This window comes from Carcharodon carcharias, chromosome 22 (genome assembly GCF_017639515.1).
Source record: "Carcharodon carcharias isolate sCarCar2 chromosome 22, sCarCar2.pri, whole genome shotgun sequence".
Taxonomy (NCBI): domain Eukaryota; kingdom Metazoa; phylum Chordata; class Chondrichthyes; order Lamniformes; family Lamnidae; genus Carcharodon; species Carcharodon carcharias.
This window is the reverse complement of record NC_054488.1, coordinates 18,749,680-18,771,017: the sequence shown is the minus strand read 5'-3', so window position 1 is coordinate 18,771,017 and position 21,338 is coordinate 18,749,680. Positions and strand designations below refer to the sequence as shown.

Here is a 21,338-nt window from a genome sequence, read left to right as displayed (position 1 = left end):
TGTTTGGCACTACACCGTGCTAAATGGGATAGATATTGAACAGATCTAGCAACTCAAGACTGGCATCCATGAGGAACTGTGGGTCTTCAGCAGCAGCAGAATTGTACTCAACCACAATCTGTAACCTCATGGCCCGGCATATCCCCCACTCTACCACTACCCCCAAGCCAGGGGATCAACCTTGGTTCAATGAAGAGTGCAGGAGGGCATGTCAGGAGCAGCACCAGCATACCTAAAAATGAGGTGTCAATCTGGTGAAGCTACAACACAGCACTACTTGCGTGCTAAACCGCTTAAGCAGTAAGTGATAGAAAGAGCTAAGCAATTCCATGACCAACGGATCAGATCTAAGCTCTGCAGTTCTGCCACATCCAGTCATGATGGTGGTGGACAATTGAACAACTCACTGGAGGAGGAAGCTCCACAAATATCCCCATCCTCAATGATGGGTGACCCCAGCACATCAGTGGAAAAGATAAGGCTGAAACATTTGCAACAAATCTTCAGCCAGAGGTCCCGAGTGTATGATCCATCGCAACCACCTCTGGAGGTTCCCAACACCACCAATGCCAATCTTCAACTAATTCGATTCACTCCATGTAATATCAAAAAATGGCTGAAGGTGCTGGATACTGCAAAGGCTATGGGCCCCAACAATATTCCGGCAATAGTACAAAGACTGGTGCTCCAGAACTTGCTGCACACTAACGAAGCTGGCCCAGCACAACTACAACACTGACATCTACCCAGCTATGTGGAAAATTGCCCAGGTATGTCCTGTACAAGAAAAAAAGAACAAATCCAAACCGGCCAATTACCATCCCATCAGTCTACTCTCCATCATCAGTAAAGTGATGGAAGGGGTCATCAACAGTGCTATCAAGCAGCACTTGCTTAGCAATACTTGCTCACTGATGCTCAGTTTGGGTTCCAGCAGGGACACTCAGCTCCTGACTTCATCACAGCCTTGGTTCAAACATGGACAAATGAGCTGAATTCAAGTTTGAGGTAAGAGTGACTGTCCTTGACATTAAGACAGCATTTGACCGAGTATGGTATCAAGAAGCCCTAGCAAAACTGGAGTCAATGGGGATCGGGGGGAAAACTCTTCCCTGGTTGGAGTCATACCTAGCATAAAGGAAGGTGGTTGTGGTCAATCATCTCAACTCCAGGAAATAACTGCAGGAGTTCCTCAGGGTAGTGGCCTAGGCTCAACCATCTTCAGCTGCTTCATTAATAACCTTCCTTCCATCATAAGGTCAGAAGTGAGGAAGTTCGCTGATGATTGCACAATGTTCAGCACCATCTGCGACTCCTCAGTTACTGAAGCAGCCCATGTCCAAATGCAGCAAGACCTGGACAATATCCAGGCTTGGGCTGACAAGTGGCAAGAACCTTTGCACCACACAAGTGTTAGGCAATGACCATCTCCAACAAGAGATAATCTAACCATCGACCCTTGCCATTCAATGACATTACCATCACTGAATCTCCCACCATCAACATCCTGAGGGTTACCATTGACCAGAAACTGAATGGACTAGCCATATAAATACTGTGGCTACAGGAGCCGGTCAGAGGCTAGGAATCCTGTGGCAAGTAACTCACCTGACTCCCCAAAGCGTGTCCAAGGCACAAGTCAGGAGTGTGATGGAATACTTTCCACTTGCCTGGATGAGTGCAGCTCCAACAACACTCAAGAAGCTTGACACCATTCAGGACAAAACAGCCTGCTTGATTAGCAACCCATCCAGAAACATTCACTCCCTCCACCACCAACGCACCACGGCAGCAGTGTGTACCATCTACAAGGTGCACTGCAGAAACTCACCAAGGCTCCTTAGACTACAACTTCCAAAACCACAATCACTACCATCTAGAAGGACAAGGCAGCAGACAGATGGGAACACCACCGCCTGGAAGTTCCCCTTCATGTCACACACCATCCTGACTTGGAAATATATCGTTATTCCTTCCCTGTCCCTGGGTCAAAATCCTGGATTTCCCACCCTAACAGCACAGTGTGTGTACCTATACCACATGGACTGCAGCAGTTCAAGTAGGCAACTCACCACCATCTTCTCAAGGACAGTAAGGACGTGGGTGATGTGTGAACATTACAGACATTAGGGTTTTGGATGACCTTAAATTAACAGAGTGTAGAATGCTGGAGGCCGTTGAGGATTGTATCAGAATAGTCAAGTCTGGAGGTAACAAAGGCACTAATGAGGATTTCAGCAGCAGAAAAGCTGAGGCAAGAATGGATTCAGGCAATGTTGGGTTAGATCCGATGGCATTTGGTGTGATATGATGCACATATTCCTTTAAGAGAGCATATCTTAAATTGCTGTCAATCACTACCCACCTTGACACAGGATGTGATGTGACCCACGAATCTGTACTTATTATACAGTGGCAGTAGTCGAGGTCAGATCTGCTTCACAGCCTCCCAGTTAACATTATATGCAAATGGTCTTATCTTCTAATAAAGAACCCACATTATTGTTTTACCAATCCTTGATTGGTACATTTATGTTGAATAGAAAAATGTAACATAGTGGCAGCAGGGTTTTTGAAGATTAGACTGAGAAGTATACAAGCCTCAACCCTCTCACATGCAGCAGAAGGACTGGTGTGGAAGTGAAACCACTATCAATTTCTAGCTCACCATGTATAAGTGATTCTGCAGCACTCCATGGATCCTACACACTGTAATTTTGTTCTGGGACATCACACTTCATTCCAGCCAAAGAGCAGACATTGGGTCCTAGAAAGATTGTTCAAACTAGGGAAAGATCCGAAGTTTGTGCAGGAACAGAGATTAAATAGCCAACTCTAGAAGGTTTAGCTTTAAGCAGAACTCCACAGACAGAGGAATCCATTACTGCTGCTTGCTGCCCCTGTAGGAAGTCGGGGGAGCGGGGGGTTGGTGCAGGGTGGTGGAGATTAAAACATTGCTAGGGAAGAACAGCCCATCCAGTAATTGCTCCTAACAACTAGACAAACCTAGACAAAGGCTGTAAGAAGTTTTTTTTCACTGTTTAAAATATCATTTTGAAGCCTGGAGTTCATTTTTTTGCCTGAATCATTGTTTTGTGTGGAACCTAAAGCAAGCCCTGGAAACCAGAACCAGAGCTCAACAGTGCCACCATTGCAGTCAAGCAACAACCTATGACAAGCTAAGGCTGAGAGAGCAAAACTAAATTCTGAAGGGCTGTAAGGAGGCCTGAATAGCTGTCCTGTTCCAGATACCCCTAGTAATCCTGCCAAAAAAACCAGAAGACGACTCAAAAAATTCCAACAATTAATTGGAAGGCAGCAGACCTCCTATCTGAGCTTATTTTATGCAGGTAATGTGTTTTCTGGATCTGAATATCCCCGAACCAGGCAAACAAGCCTTAAAAATTTTAAATTGTTATAAGCAATGAGGGCCTCCACGGATTGAACACTTCAGGTGTGTGTGAGACGATGCCTTAAAAATCTGGACAATGTATGGTCATCACTTGAAGATCTATTGCATGTGAAGCTCAACTTCTGAATACACCATCTGGAATTCATGTCTTCCAACTTTGATCAATTCATAAGTAGGTGCAGAGGCAAGGTGAGTGATTACGACTTTGCAGTGTCAGATCAAGCCAACAGAATAATCGAGCTCATGATAGCATCCACCCCAATAGAAGCATTTCAAAAAGACCTCATGGACCAACCCAAAGATTACAGCGTGGAAACATTACTGCAAAGCAGACACAAGTATGAAGCCACACTACTGGGTAGACAGAGTCAACAGGCTTGCATAATTAGTCCACCATTGACAGGATTGCCAATGCAGGCAAGCTTAGTAAGCAAAGCACCCATAAATTGTGTAGCTTTCAATAATATGCAAGACATTTGGCACCAGAGGACATTGAAAATGCCAATGCAGAAAACAGAGGTTCGATATCATGAGAAGACACAACTGGAGGCCAGATAGGTACAGCATTCCAGTCAACCAAGAGCACATAATAGGCATTGTCCTAATAGGATCTATGAAATGTCAAGCCAAGCTACATGGTCAGATAATGAGGATAACAAAACCGTCAATACACAAAGTGAACAGACATTCAGCACAGTGAACATCAAAAAAATGTGTTGGTACAGTGTTGTTAATGTCTTGTTAATTACATTGTTAAGGTTTCTTAATGTCATTGTTAAGGTTAAGAGAAACAGGTTATGGGCATTAATTGTCTTTAAGCACATATAAATAGGGGATAGCTGGGACTCTGAGTTGAGTGGGAGGAGAGTTGTGAGGCTGAACAAGTCAATAAATTCTCTCAGTAAAGAAAAGTTCAGTGTCTTGGTTTCGGCTTCACTAAGTGGATCCTATTAACAAGTGGTACCAACAGAAGCCTTTGTCACCATCCAGATTAAATGCCCACAGATGCAAGGCCATATAAATTGTATGCAAAACTAAATACCTGTACAGGGACAAACATCCTTCCACCTTGCACAATGAAATGTATGTACCCACAGAAGTGGCAAATGATGATTCAACCAACTCACTGCCGACAATGGCTCAGAGATTGTGTCCCTGGGATCTATCACACTCAAGTGTTGCTACAACAACTCGTCCTGGTCACCCCAGGATTTTATGTTGTGGAAATCATGGGTCCAGTGATCATAGGCCTACCAGGGTGCAGGTATCTGTCCTTAGTCACCATCTATGGTATTGTCAAGGCAATGATGAGGACCACAGACCACAAGGAGTGCCATTGGAAACCCTGTGCTTACACTGGGAGAAGACCACCTTTCTCTGCAACGTGGATCATTAGCCGACAGGCTACACAGCACAACTGGAAGCAAATATGTATACCTAATACAAACATGCAAACTTCATCATACTGCGGAACCAATGTGGAATTAATCCTCAGCAGACAAGTAGGCAATACCCCACAGTTATCACTCATTGATACTCCAAGGCATACGTGATGCCTTAATTGAAAAAAGGGGAAGATGGAAGATGCCCATGACTGGCATGCAGGTAATCAAAATGTCGGACAAGATTTTTGAGTACAATACCCAACTGACAGCATGCGGAATGCAGCTGAAATCCTCAGCATATGCCCAGAACCAAGATCATATCAAGCACGAACACCAAATGGCATGACAGTGCAAAGAAACAGATGCTAAATCAGAACAGTACCACAGCCAGAAACATCGAGTAATTCTATTGCAAATAGAAGACAGTCCAAGACGCAACCCAAATGCAGCATCCCTATCAATAACCAGCCATCTGAAAACATACAATAGTGTCCAACCAAGATCACCATAACTAAGTCTGGACAGATAAGCAAACTGCGAAAACACTTCAAAGACTTGTGAATTTATTGCTTTGCATAATGCTATATTCAGACATAATGTTAGTTTCTTATCTTTGATGTAAATAATTTGATTCTCTAATGGTAAACCTCAAATTCAGAAAAAAGGGTGTTGTGATGCGATGTACATGTACCTTCAAGGAAGCGTATCTTAAGCAGCTGTCATCAATTCCCCCTTGAAACAGGATGTGATGTATTAGTTCCATGACTCTATACTCAGTATACAGCAGCAGGAGTCGAGATCAGATGTACCTGGTTAACATTATCTGTGCATAGCCTTACCTTCTAATAAAGAACCCACATTATTGTTTTCCAAATCCTTCTCATTTGATTGGTACATTCATGTCCAACAGAAGAACACAACAGCATTCTTCGAAGATGAGCAGGGAATTTCTCTCTGATACCCTGTCTAATATTTATCCCTCAACCAATATGTAAAGTAGATGATCCAGTCATTTATTTCATCAATTTATTGCATCAGGCTGACTGTTTCCTACATTATAATAGTGACTACTCTTAAAAAACACCACATTCACTATAAATATATTTTGGGATGTAAAGAGATTGTGAAGGACACTATATAAACGCAAGTATTTCATATGTTTATCAGTTTAAATGTACCCAGTGGCTCTGGTCTCTCCAAGGCAATTCTGCTTTTCGCTACTTAATCAGTATCACTTGAGTGAAGGTAGACCAATTCCTCAAATAGGCAGCTGCAGCACTAAAGGACTGTAACAAGGGGAAGGAAGCAGTCACAGAGATGGTATCTCAGCACCAAAAAAGCCCTAATCAGTGAATCCTGAGAAATCCAGCACACATTCTGTTGGTGACTCACTGCAAATTCAAAATGTGGATATGTGGATCTGAATATTCTGGCAGAATACATGGAAAAGTAGGAATGTAGAGGCCCACAGAAGACTGCTGCAATCCATCTGGATTTCTTCTTTTCAAATCTTTAACCAATTCCCCTTTGAGTGTCACTATTGAATCTGCTTCCACCACCCTTTCAGACAGCACATTCCAGGAAGCAACAACTTGCTGAGTATAATGTTGCCTCTGGTTCTGTGGCCAATTATCTGAAATTTGTGTCCTCCGGTTATTGATTCCTCTGCTTTTGGAAACAGTTCCTCCTCACTTACTCCATCAAAACCCAGCAAGATTTTGAACTTGTAGAGTTAGGTAATGTCTGCCTGGTTTGGTCACCAGTTGTGAGGCGTTGCACATGTCTTACCGTATTTGTTCTGTGTAAAGGGTAAATGGATATTTTTCTTTTTCAGGATCCGCCTCATTTGCAGCAAAATTATTTCACACAAGATGTTCGACCACATTGTTCTGGTCATTATTTTCCTGAACTGCATTACTATTGCCATGGAGAGACCGAAGATTGATCCTAAGAGTGCAGTAGGTTTTATTTCTCCAACTCATTCTTTACGGCCTGTTTGATTTGTTTACTTACAATGCCTATGAGTAGTTTATGGTGGGTTAGAGGACTAAGATCTATTTATAATATGGGATGATCTGGAATGGGTCTCCTGGTCCTTCATAATGTATGCTGGAACGTGCATTTTGAAAATGAACTTTGAATATGACAGCAAACCAGAAGTAGTTGGCGGTTGAAGAATTTAAGGATGCCACTTTTGATCTGGCTTCATCCAAGATTTGAGGAAAGGGTAAATCTATGGGCTCATTTTTCGCCCCCCACCGCACCCCCCCCACCCCCCCCTCCCCCACCACCACCACCACCACCACGAAGTCAGAAACAGAATCGGGCGTGGAGGGGAACTGGCCCTGAAAATGCTGGTGCCGGCTGACCTATCAATACCAGGATACCGTACCCTGTGCTAGCCATTTTGGGGAATATATGAACATATGAACAAGGAGCAGGAGTAGGCCATTCATCCCCTCGAGCCTGCTCCACCATTTAATAAGATCATGGCTAGTCTGATAGTAACCTCAAATCTGCATCCCACCTACCCCAATAACCTATCACCCACTTGCTTACCAAGAATCTATCCACCTCTGCCTTAAAAATATTCAAAGACTCTGCTTCCACCACCTTTTCAGGAACAGAGTACCAAAGACGCATGACCCTCTGAGTGAAAAAATTTTGCCTCATCTCTGTTTTAAATTGGCGACCCCTTATTTTTAAACAGTGACCTCTAGTTCTACAAGAGTTTCCACAAGAGGAATCATCCTCTTCCCATTCACCCTGTCAAGACCCCTCAGGATCTTATATGTTTCAATCAAGCTGCCTCTTACTCTTCTAAACTCCAACAGATACAAGCCTAATCTATCCAACTTTTCCTCATAAGACAACCCACCCATTTCAGGTATTAGTCTGGTAAACCTTCGCTGAACTGCTTCCAATGCATTTCCATCCTTCCTTAAATAAGGTGCCTAATACCGTACACATTTCTCCAAATGTGGTCTCACTAGTGCCCAGTACAACTGAAGCATAACCTCCCGACTTTTGTATTCAATTCCCCTCGCAATAAATGATAACATCCTATTAGCTTCCTAATTACTTGCTGTACTTGCATACTAGTCTTTTGTGATTCAGGCATTAGAACACCCAGATCTCTCTGCACTTCAGAGCTCAGCAATCTCACACCATTTAAATAAATGCTTCACTTTTATTCTTCCTGCCAAAATGGACAATTTCACATTTTCCCACATTTGCCAGATCTTTGCCCAATCACTTAATATCTATTTGTAGCCTCCTTATGGCCTCTAAACAATTTACTTTCCTACCTATCTTTGTGCCATCAGGAAATTTATCAACATCCCATTCAATCCCTTCATCCAAGTCATTTATATAAAATGTAAACAGTTGAGGTACCAGCACTGATCCCTGTGGCACACCACTCGTTACATCTTGCCCATCTAAAAAAGACCCATTTATGCCTACTCTCTGCTTCCTGTTAGCTAGCCAATCTTCTATCCATGCCAATATGCTAACCCCTATACCATGAGTTTTTATTTTCCACAATAACCTTTGATGTGGCACTTTATCAAATGCCTTCTGGAAATCTAAGTACAGTACATCCACCAGTTCCCCTTTATCCACAGCACATGTTACTTCCAGTTGGCCTCCAGTTTCCCAATGTGACGGGGTGAGTTCAAATGCCTAGAGATGGACACCTGGCAGAAGGCCGAGCTGCAGGACTTCTGGCAAGCCCTCCCTCCCTGCTTGGGTAGTGGTACAGCCAAACCCCACCCTGTAGAGCAGTCGAGGTTCCCCACATCCCCCATAGTGTTGTCCTGGCTGCTTTTTATTTTTTTTTTCACTCTTTATAAAACGTTGCCGACAGGGCACCTTCTTGTTGAAGTCCCCTCCCAGTTATTTACCTTTCATTGTAGTTGGAAGTTTCTCTGAAGCTGGGAAGGTGTCTAACTGGCCCCTCAGCTTCGAGAGCCTGCCCATCACCCTTAATTGAACATGGAACTTGTCCCATGTGAAAATCTTGACTTTAATGGGGTCTCCCATTTAAGACAGAGATGAGGAGGAATTTCTTCTCTCAGAGGGTCATTTCTCTTTGGAATTCTCTTTCCCAGCGAGCAGTGAAGGCTGGGTCATTGAATATATTCAAGGCCGAGTTCGACAGATTTTTGATTGACAAGGGAATCGGGGGTGAAAAGTGGAGTTACAGCCACAATCAGATGATGTTATTGAATGGCGGAGCAGGCTCAAAGGGCTACATGGCCTACTCCTATGCCTATTTCTTACATTTAATCTGTTTTCCCTCGGACATGGGTTTCTGACCTAAAAAAAACCCAGCTCCTGTTTCCTGCCTCCTTGGTGGAAATTCAGCCCCATGAGTATTGTAAGACTTTGGGTACAATTTCCGCTTTGTTAAAAACCTTTATTAACCCACTAAGCAATAGTATATACTAACAACACCAGTTGCTTAGTAAGACCCACGTGCAGGAGCTCATCCCCGGGTGGTCAGTCTGCTGAACACATTTTTCTGCATGACTTCCTGTGACTGACCAGGTCACGCTTCCCTGGCTGCAGTAACAATACCCTTGTGGCCTATGGCTTTATACCCCTTTCTGGTCTGGTCCCTTGACATGTAAGATGCTACCTTGAATCGGGTCATGCTATTGGATTTCAGTTCCTTATCAATTCCACCATGGCTATGCAAGTCCACCTGCATGTGGTCATTTCCTGTTCTCCGCAGGGGGATGTCTCCAGATGCACTCCAGCAATTTGCATCTTGAAACGGCATGAAGGAAGCCATTTACACATATCCAGAGAGGCCATTGTCTATGAGAGTTGTAGGCAAAGCGTCTGGACGCAATTAATCTGGGCCACCACCTTAATGACATGTCCTGTCATGCCCGTGTGGTGTGCCCCTGTTCAGTTTAAACTCTCCTTATTTTTGAAAAGTCTAATATAAGCCCCAGTGATAATGTCTTCAGCCAGAATTTTTCTCCCTTTGTCCCAATTGTTGGGTATAGTTTGGTGGGTCCTATTAAGATATTCATTGTCTTAGGTAGTCCAACAGCAAGTATTTATTAACTACTAGTAACATTATACGTAGGTACAGCAAAGGTCCAAGCTGGGAGCTGTCTCCATGCTTGCTTCTACACACAGCTCTGTCCAAGACTACACTGACCGTCTCGGTACATGCCATGTGTTCTCTTACATCACTGTGTGGGTGGTCTGTACTCAGTCCCACGTTAACCCTTTTTGTGCCAGACCCTTATAGTACCCCTCCCCCAAGGCCTTTGTCCAATGTATTTACAAGTTATCCCAGTTTACCCCATGTACTTACATCATTATTACTACCCCATCATCCCTTCTGAGTTCATAGGTTCAGATGATCTGGAGGCCTTATAACTCTTCCACATCTTGTTCTCACTACTGTCAGAAGAGTGGTAAGCTCTGTCCATGCAGGTGAACTTTGGTTAATTAGAGGCTGTTCTGGCATCTGGGTGTCTTTTCATCCTCTTTTTCCATTCATTGGCATTGAATTGCTCTTTGTTAATTCCCCAATTGTAGCAATAGATTTTCACTAGGTTTAGCCTGCCCTTTATGGGGCAGATGAACTCTGGGCTTTTCCCTATAAAGTTTTTTTTCTACTCTTCATGCCGCTCACTGTGATGCAAGCTAGGATGGAAGATGCCTCTTTCTGTTGTGAAGATGTGGCTTGGTAATAAGCTCCCCTTTGTGTTTGGTGGTGTGATGTGCCATTATCAGTGGATGGCTGATACTGGGTTCCAGCATTGTTTATGGCACTGTTGTGCTGGTTGGGAATTGCTGCATCTACTCTGTGGTTTTAGGGTTCATCTCTCCAACTGGCATCGGAGCCGAAGTTTAAGGCTCTTCTCACTGCAGATTCCTCTCTTGACTGTCATCTAACTGAGGTGTCATGGTAACCATCTGAATGGTTGACTGATTTGACCAATGAGGGGCTTCTGGCACTTGTAACAGAAGTGAACAAACCTGCTCTGCAAAGAGAGAAGACAATTCAGAACTGAAGTCCCAGCTAGTGAATCTTTCTTGTTGGAGCTCTCAGGAACTTGCAGTTCTCAATAATTTACAACAGTGGCTGTCTTGATATCTTTTTCTCAAGAGAGAAAAAGACTGGTTACAGATAGTGTACATCAGCTGAAAGATTTGTTCCCCTCCATATGTTAACAGTTCCAGAATCATGCCAGTGACCAGAAGTCGGATTCCCCCGGGCCCATAAAGTGGTGTGTCTGCTGTTCAGAGCCAGATGACTCTCAGCCATGGTTCTTTGTCCAATAGGACTGTAACACTGGCTCCCAAGTCCAATTTAAAGTTTGTGAGATGGCCATTAACCGAGATGTCCTCGTTCCAGAATGAAAATCCAGATCTTTGACCTCCCCCCAAGAAGCGCGGTTGTGTGTCCACTTGGTGTGCCATGTCAACCTCATGAAGCCTCCAGGGGTCTCCTGTGCATTTTCATGTTTTGGCTTTGCACAGCTCCCAAAGTGTCCTGTTCGGTTACATTGAAAGCATTGATCTGGAGTTGCCAGACATCGCTCACGCCTGTGGGGTGCTTTGCTCCGCAGCGTGGCGTAGTTGCTCTCCTGCTGTACACAAACAGAAATACAAGGGAGATTAAAAATACCTTACAACATATCCAGCATTGGGCAGGGACTTTTCCAGGGAATCCCTCTTGAACTGCTACCAATAGAAAGAAATATAGACGGAAAGAGTTAGGAACATAAATAGAGTGAGACAGACAGACAAATGCATGAATGAATAAATGGAAGGATAGATAAATAGGGACTGTAATAGATAGGCAGAGATGGAAAGGCAGACAGATAGGGACAGTTATATTTTGTAGGATAAATAAGTAGTCAAAGAAATGGATGGAGACAGAAAGATAAATAAACTTATAACTAAATTGAAACATTAGACAACCCTTTGCACAATCCTGTTCCGGCTGCAAACTTCAAAGGAAATCTCAAAATCACACACCCAGTGCCCTAGTTATAGAGGCAGTATGTGACACAGTTGTATTAACCAGAAGATCAACTCAGGTTCTTGCTCCTGATTGTAATTCAGTGAGTCGTGCTGGAAAGTGCTGAAATGTTGGAACGCCATGTTTGCCCCACAATCTAATAGCCGCCAACTCTCCCTACATATGTTCCCCTATGAAGGATGACTATTTGGAAGGGGTACCAGAAAGCTGCCAATTCCCCTAGAGATGCAGCAGGGCAAAGCCACTCATTCACTATTTTGACTCTCTCCTATGTATCAACCATCTTTTCCCTTTGCCATTGTTGGTGCAACTTTCAATCGCCACACTCCAGCGCTGGAACTCTTTCTTAAACTCCACAAAAGCCTTTCCAAACTGGCCTTTTCAATTGTACTTTTGTCCAACTCTTGAAACCCTCATCCCATCTCATGCTCAGTGTCTAATCCTTCCTTAGTAAAGCAACTTGACAAATTTTTCTACGTTAAATGTGTTTTGTAAGTGCAAGGTCTCCAACCAGAACTGTCATTGTGGTGGCATGGAACATATTACGCAGGTTTCATCTTTCCTTGTCCCCTTACTCCACTGGCACCTCCTCTTACTGTGAGCAGCTCATCTTCGATGATCCTTCTCACCACTCCTTCATAGTTTTTATTCTTCACTCCCTCCTTAGTCCTCTCAAAACTCCCTTGCCAAAGACTTGGGCTTTCTATCCTTGTTTAGTCTCTGCACCATATGACAACCCTTTGCCAATTTCAATGCACACCTAAATTCCTCTAGCCCTTTCTCCTGTGATTTCTCCACACTCTGCACATCACATACTTCACCCACACCCACAGCCAACTCTCATCCTGTCACCTTACAGAGCTTTCCATTTCTGAGGTTTCTCTCAAAGACTCTGCCATTCTCAATCAACTGCTTGGTTCCTGGAAGAAATAACCGGCTATTATGTCATGTGTATCACATTCGCAGGGTATCCCAAAGTCCCTCACAGCAGGTGAAATACTCTTGAAGTGTAGTCATGTAGAGAATGTAGAGAAACCTCCACTTCTCCCTTCCCACTTACAGCTCCAAACCCTCACCTGCTGACCCAGGGAAAAGGTTATCCCCTTTCTAACACACTGTCAGAAACTCAACTCTTTCTCTTCCATCTGTAATGACATCATACAGCATTGACCTGCTCAACACTATGCTCTCAATAACTTGTTGTCTCCTTGTTCCTCACAGCTTCCCACTCCACCATTCCCCCAGTAGAGTTTCCTTTTCTGCAAGCCTGTGGCTAATGGTCATAAGCTTGACCATACCTGATACAAGACCAACGTAGCCATTTATTGTCGGGTCAATAAGCATTAATGAGCCTTCCTCTTCACAGGCAAATCCTTCAACAATTCCAGGATCATCCTAGAGGGTAAGGACAAAATCAAACTCTCCTCCTGAATAACAAACCATGTCCTTCAACCCTGCTCTTTTACCCCCATCCCTCCCCCACCCAATTCTCACTTTCAGCACCGTGAGGAGCCCATGAAATTTTTAATCTCAATGATCAAGGTTATTATCTGCACAACCACCTATTCCTCTATATTCCTGCATCAGCCTCCCCTCCTCTCCTGCCACACAAGCTTCCTTTTCTGTCCCCTCCTCCCATTTCCCACCAAACCCCTGACCTCTTATCACCTAGCAGCTTCTTTCTGTCTCCCTCCTCACTCAGTCCTCACCAAGTTTATCTCCTCGATAAGACCAACTTCCTGGACTCTCAATTTCTTCCCAGCCCAATTCTGAACCACATAGCTACCTTCTCTGAGCCCAGTACTAGCTAACATTTATAATAAATTCCCTTCCTTATTCTCCATACTTTTTGCCCTTCAAAATTGCTCTCAACACAGCCTTCCTCAAAAGCCCACACTCAACCCAACCATCCTCTTCAACAACTGCCCCGTATCTCCTTTTCCTCTCTCCGACACTCAAATATGACATAGCAATTAGACTCTGTGTCCCATTTGTCCTGTTTGAATCCCTTTGACCACCGCATTGGTTGTTCTGGTCAAGTCACAAGTGGCAGCAATTATGAGCTGTGTCAACATGATCGCCCCATGATTTTCAACACAATTGACTTCTGTTGTCCGCTATAGTTAGCATTGGGACACCATCTTAAGAATTCAGGTGAAGTAGTTGCGAGGATGGAAAAGGAAGTTGGAAATAGTAAAGACTAGGAGCCGGATTTTCGCCATCGAGGCAGGAAGCTCAAATCAGGAAATTTCCCAACTTGGCAGACCTATCTTCTTATAAGTAGCCCCCAAACACACTATTTTCACTCTGGGGGGCTGGGATCGAGTCAGGTCTACTGACACTGGAAGCAGTCGGACACAGTAACGGAGGCAGGTGAGTAGTGAGGCAGGCTGGTTAGAAGGCCTAGCTCGGTTCTCTGGGACTTTGTTGCAGTTGTACTAAAGGCTGTTAGGCCCTTAAGCTCTCACCTCTCACACCCTGTCATGCCCCCACCCATTCCCCATGCCACTCCTGAGGACATCTGTGAACTGTATCAACAGAAACAAATGACCAAACGTCTGTTTCTCCAGATAGCCTAATTACGAATGCGTAGCTGAGCTCCAAGACTCACTAATGGATTAGCTCCACCGGGGCCTGTTTTCTTGTGGAGTGGAGTGTTTGCTTCGATTGATTGTCATTTTTATGAAGTTATAGTAAGTTATTCTTTCTTTGAACTGTTTCTTTCAATATCCTCATATATAGTTGGGAAAGATTAAGAGGATTGAAGTGAGGTAAAGCTTTTGTTATTGATACTATAATGGCTATGTTTGATTGACACTTCTATAGGGTTGTAAGGACAGCAGTAATTTTTGAAGCATATTTTCTGAATGGATATTTCGCATTGTTATATGGCTCATTGTTTCTATAGTGCAATCTGGGCGAGTGGGCATGGAGGATGCAGGGGTCCATATGGGGGCACAGAGAGAGCATGGGGAACATGGAGACTTTGGAAGGGGAATGGGGGATGTGAAGGGGACATAAGGATATGGAGTTGGCATGGGGGGCATGGATAAGACCTTTTAAACATACCTTTCAAAAGGTTACTAAATCCAGACTATGGTTCACAACTCCTCTGAGTGGCCGTGAACCACATGACCTCGAGAAACTGGCCTGACTCCACAAACATTGGAGGAGAGTATGCGATGCTCAACCCGACAAAAGGACTGACCATGTAGTGAGTGTAGAATGCGGACTCACTACCTGTACCCTTAATTCATGCTGGTGAAAATTGCCAGTGTTGGGAATGGGGACAGGAATCCCAGAATCAGGCCCCACCCACCATTTTTAAAGGTCTTCAGAATCGGCCCAACCCCACAAAAATGCAACCCTAGAGCTAAAGCATTGTAGTATATCGTGACCATAGCACTTACCAGTTGGCAACTGCACATAACTTCTTCATACACTTGCAGTAATGGTGTGAGCCTTTATTCTTCTGGTATGAATGCTGTTGCTTTTAAGGGGATGAAGATCACTGACAGTGTACTGAACTCACGACTATTACTGCTCAAAATAACTGACTTCCTTTGCTGTTGACTATTCCTCACTCCCCACCCACTCAATCTCTGATTCCCTGCTGATCTATAGTTTCTTCCCACTATCATTTTATCCCTTACCAAGCTGACTTCTTCCATATCATTAAATGGTTTCTATTAGACATTTAAGAATAGAAATCACTGTTAGTGCTATGAACAGTGCTTAACACACTCGTGTCTGTGCAGTACCTAGATTTTAATTTTTCAAAATGTTTGGAATGTTCACATGGTAAAGGAGAGGCTTTGAGCAAAGAACGGGGAATTGTAACTCTTTAAATGAGCTGGTACAGACTTGATGGGCTGAGTGGCCTCATTCTGTCCTGTATGGTTGTATGAATGAGAGGAAATAACAGGATTACATTAATAAAATTAAGAGAGAGAGATTAGAAGGAAAACAATGATGACTGAGCCAGGGCTAGCCTAGGGCTTTGTCCAGCTCCTTCGGCCATCAACTGGGACACTCCTTGCACAGAGTCACATCCCAGTTTGACATATATTCACGATCATGAAGCCAAGAACAAACAAGGAAAAAACTTATATTTTTAAACGTTTAGAGAGTGTTGGCATGAGGTTGTTTTTTTATAGTTATAGAATAGTATAACACCGAAAGAGGCCGTGCATTGGACCTTCCCAAGAGGAATCCAGTTAAACCCACTGCCCAGCTCTTCCCCCCCATCCTTGCATTTTTTTTCCCCTTCAAGTATTTATCGAATCCCCTTTTGAAGACTGCTGCTGAATTTTTCCATCACCTTATCTGGCTGTGCACAGAAATCCGATTCATTCATTGTGCAAAAACATTTTCCCCTCATGTCACCTCTGCCTTCTTTAGCCGTAGGAACATAAAAAATAGGAACAGGAGTAGGCCATTCAGCCTGTTGAGCCTGCTCCACCATTCAAACAGATCATGGCTGATCATCTACCTCTACTCCACTTTCCCTCACTATCCCCATATCGCTTGATGTCATTAGTGTCCAGATTAGTGCCTAGCATCAAGAGAGGCAGTGGCGTGGCAGCATTGTTGCTGGACTAGTAATCCAGAGACCCAGGGTAAAGCTGTGGAGACCTGAGTTCAAATCCCACCATGGCAAAATCCAGAATTAAAAGACTAATGATGAGCATGCAACCATTGTCAATTGTTGTAAAAACCCATCTGGTTCACTAATGTCCTTTAGGGAAGGAATTCTACTGTCCTTACCTGGTCTGGTCTTCATGTGACTCCAGACCCACAGCAATATGGTTGACTCTTAAATGCCCTTAGTTGTATAAACTGCTATGAAGCCCACAAGGACTGAAATTGGATGGATGACTCGGCAGCAACTTAGACACCGGAAAAGACAATGGCAAACCCAGCCCTGTCAACCCTGCAAAATCCTCCTTACTAACATCTGGGGGCTTGTGCCAAAATTGGGAGAGCTGTCTCACAGACTAAACAATCAACAACCTGACATAGTCATACTCACAGAATCATACCTTACAGATAATGTCCTAGACACCACCATCATCATCCCTGGCTTTGTCCTGTTCCACCAGCAGGACAGACCCAGCAGAAGTGGTATACAGCCAGGAGGGAATTGCTGTGGGAGTCCTAACATTGACACCATGAAGTCTCATGGCAGCAGGTCAAATATGGGCAAGGAAACCTCCTGCTGATTACCACATAATGCCCACCCACCCCCACCCCCTCAGCCAATGAATCAGTATTCCTCCATATTGAACACTCCTTGGGGGAAGCACAGAAGGTGGCAAAAATGCAGAATGTACTCCGGGTGAGGGACTTCAATGTCCTTCATCAAGAGTGGCTCAGTAGCACCGCTACTGACCCAAGCTGGCTGATTCCTAAAGGACATAATAGCTAGACTGGGTCTGCAGCAGGTGGTGAGGGAACAAACATACTTGACCTCATTCTCGTCAATCAGCCTGCCACAAATGCATTTGTCCTTGACAGCGTTGGTTGGAGTGACCACCGTACAGTCCTTGTGAAGACAAAATCCTGCCTTCACATTGAAGATTGCTTCCACCGTGTTGTGTGGCACGACCATTGTTCTAAATGGGATAGATTTCGAACAGATCTAGCAACTCAAGACTGGGTATCCATGAGGCTCTGTGGACCATCAGCGGCAGCAGAATTGTACTCAACCACAATCTGTAACCTCATGGCCCAGCATATACCCCACTCTAATATTATCACCAAGACAGGTATCATCAACCCTGGGTCAATGAAGAGAGCAGGAGGGCATGCCAGGAGCAGCACCAGGGATACCTAAAAATGATGCGTCAACCTGTAAAGCTGCAACTCAGGACTACTTGCATGCCAAACAGCGTAAGTAGCAAGTGATAGCCAGGGCTAAGTGATCCCACAGCCAACAGATTAGATCTAAGTTCTGCAGTCTTGTCACATTCAGTCATGAATGGTGGTGGAAAATTAAATAACTCATTGGAGGAGGAGGCTCCACAAATATCCCCATCCTCAATGATGAGGGAGCCCAGGACTTCAGTGCAACAATCTTCAGCCAGAAGTGTCGAGTGGATGATCCATCTCGGCCTCCTCCGGAGATCCCCCGCATCACAGATGCCAGTCTCCAGCCAATTAAATTCACTCTACGTGATATCAAGAAACGGCTGAAGGCACTGGATACTGCAAAGACTTTGGGGCCTGACAATTTTCCAGCAATAGTACTGAAGACTGTGCTCCAGAACTTGCTGTGCCCCTAGCCAAGCTGTTCTAGTACAGCTACAACACTGGCATCTACATGGCAATGCGACAAATTGTCCAAGTATGTCCTGTACACAAAAAGCAGGGCAACTTAGCCAATTACCACCATGGGCCATGATTGTGGTTGAGTACATTCAGTCTACCCCGCTCATCAGTAAAGTGATGGAAGGGCGCTTGCTTAGCAATAACCTGCTCACTGGCACTCAGTTTGGGTTCTGCTAGGTTCACTCAGCTCCTGAACTCAATATAGCCTTGGTTCAAACATGCACAAAAGAGCTGAACTCCCAAGGTGAGGTGAGAGTGACTGCCCTTGACATCAAGGCAGCATTTGACCGAGTGTGGCATTAAGGAGCCCTAGCAAAACTAGAGTCAATGGGAATCGGGGGAAAACTCTCCGCTGGTTGGAGTCATACCTAACACAAAGGAAGATGATTGTGGTTGTTGGAGGTCAATCATCTCAGTTCCAGGACATCACTGCAGGAGTTCCTCAGGGTAGTGTCCAAGGCTCAACCATCTTCAACTGCTTCATCAGTGACCTTCCTTTCATCATGAGGTCAAAAGTTCACTGATGTTTGCACAATGTTCAGCACCATTCGTGACTCCTCAGATAATGAAGCAGTCCATGTTCAAATGCAGCAGTATCTGAACAATATCCTGGCTTGGGCTGACAAGTGGCAAGTAACATTCGTGTCACACAAGTGCCAGGCAATGACCATTTCCAACAAGAGAGAATCTAACCATCGCCCCTTCACATTCAATGGCATTACCACCACTGAATCCCCCACTATCAACATCCTGGGGGTTACCATTGACTAGAAATTGAACTGGACTAACCGTATAAATACTGTGGCTACAAGAGCAGGTCAGACACTAGCATTCCTGCAGCTAGTAACTCACCTCCTAACTCCCCAAAGCCTGTCCACCACCTATCAGGCACAAGTCAGGAGTGTGATATAATACCCTCCACTTGCCTGGATGAGTGCAGCTCCAACAATACTTAAGAAGCTTGACAACATCCAGGATAAAGCAGCCCGCTTGATTGGCAACACATCCACAAACATTCACTCCCTCCACCACCAATGCATAGTGGCAGCAGTGTATACCATTTACAAGATGCACTGCAGGAACTCACCAAGGCTCCTTAGACAGCACCTTCCAAACCCATGACCACCACCATCTAGAAGGACAAGGGCAGCAGACACATGGGAACACCATCACCTGGAAGTTCCCCTGCAAGCCACGCACCATCCTCACTTGGAAGTATATTGCCATTCCTTCACTGTTGCTGGGTCAAAATCCTGGAACTCCCTCCCTAACAGCACTGTAGATGTACCTACACCACATGGACTACGGCAGTTCAAGAAGGCAGATCACCACCAACTTCTCAAGGGCAGTAAGGGATGGGCAATAAATGCTGGCCTAACCTGCGACACCCACATCCCTTGAATGAATAAAAATAACTATCGATTCCTGTCTTGAACATGCTCAGTGATTGAGCCTCCACAACCCTCTGGAGTAGAGAATTCCAAAGATTCACTACCCACTGAGTGAAGAAATTCCTCCTCACCTCAGTCTTAAATGGCCTGCCCCTTATTCTGAGACTGTGTCCACTAATTTTAGGCTCACTCGCCAGGGGAAACATCCTATCCACATCTACCCTGTCACACCTTGTAAGAATCTTGTAAGTTTTAATTAGATCATCTCTTATTCTTCGAAACTCTAGAGAATACAGGCCCAGTTTCCTCAATCTCTCATCATACGACAATCCTGCCATCCCAAGGATTAGTCTGGTGAACCTTCGTTGTACCCCCGCTATGGAAAGTACATCCTTCTTTAGCTAAGGAGACAAAAACTGCAAACAGTATTCCAGATGTGGTCTCACCAAGGCTCTGTACAATTGCAGCAAGACATCTTCACTCCTGTACTCAAATCCCTTTGCAATCGAGACCAACAAACCATTTGCCTTCATAATTGCTTGCTGCACCTCATTAGTGACTCATGAACAATGACACCCAGGTCCCTTTGAATATAAACACTTCACATCCTCTTACCATTTAAGAAATACTCTGTCTTTCTGTTTTTCTCTACCAAAGTGAATAACTTCACACTTATTCACATTATATTCCCTCTCCCATGTTATTTGCATTCACTTAGCCTGGCCAAGTCCCCTTGAAGCCTCCTTGCATCTTCCTCACAACTCACATTCCACCTAGTTTTGTGTCATCAAATTTGGAAATATTGCATTTGCTCCCCACATCCAAATCATTTATGTGCACCCTCTTTTTATCTACCCTTCAGCCAATGGAAACAGTTTCTCTTTATTTACTCTATCTAAACCCTTCATGATTTTAAACACCTCTACCAAACCTCCCTTTAGCTTTCTCTGCTCCAAAGAGAACAAGCCCAGCTTCAGCCACCTCAGTTCCTTCTTTCAAATCAGTCAAATCCTGTGGATAGCTCTAAAATTGCACAAGGCTACAGGGGAGCTGGCAAGTTGGGAATAGATAAATAAAGAGATGTAATTTAGTATTCTAGTAATTACAGGAATAAGAATATAGGAAATAAGAGCAAGTGTAGGTCATTCAGCCCCTCGAGCCTACTCCATTATTCAATAAGATCATGGCTAATCTGATTGTGGCCTTGACACCACTTTCCTGCCTATCCCCAATCTCCCATGACTCTCTTGTTGATAAAAAAATCTGTCTGACTCATCCTTGAATATATTTAATGATCCAGCCTCCTCTGCTCTCTTGGGAACAGAATTTCAAACGCTAATGATCCCATGTGAGAAGAAATTCCTCCTCATATTCGTCTTAAACAGTAGATCCCCTATCTTAAACTGCCCAATAGTTCTAGATATCCCCCATGACAGGAAACATTCTCTCAGCATCCACCCTATCATGCCCCCCTTCAGATTCTTTCATGTTTCAATACCATCACCTCTCCTTCTTCTAAACTCCAATCAATATAGTCCCAACCTGTTCAACCTTACCTCGTAAGAACCATTCAGCCCTTCAAGTCCATTCAATGAGATCAAGGCTGCTCTTCTACTTCAACATCATTTTCTTGCGCTATCCCCTTATTCCTTGATGTTTTTAATAGGTAGAAACCTATCGATCTCTGTCTTGAACATACTCAGTGACTGAGCTTCCAAAGCTCTCTGGAGCAGAGAATTCCAAAGATTCACCATCCTCTGGGTAAAGAGTAATTAAGCTACAGCTAACATTTAGTAAAATTAGTG

The 21,338-nt window shown here is 44.2% G+C and overlaps 1 protein-coding gene across 1 annotated transcript in view; it reads left to right on the top strand.

Annotated features, from left to right (window-relative positions):
- Positions 1 to 21,338, top strand: part of cacna1g (calcium channel, voltage-dependent, T type, alpha 1G subunit) — a 727,897-nt gene that overhangs the window by 557,099 nt on the left and 149,460 nt on the right. Inside the window, exon 19 of the mRNA XM_041216784.1 lies at positions 6,632 to 6,755. Coding sequence (XP_041072718.1) covers positions 6,632 to 6,755 — 124 coding nt within the window. The remainder of the gene's footprint in view (positions 1 to 6,631; positions 6,756 to 21,338) is intronic.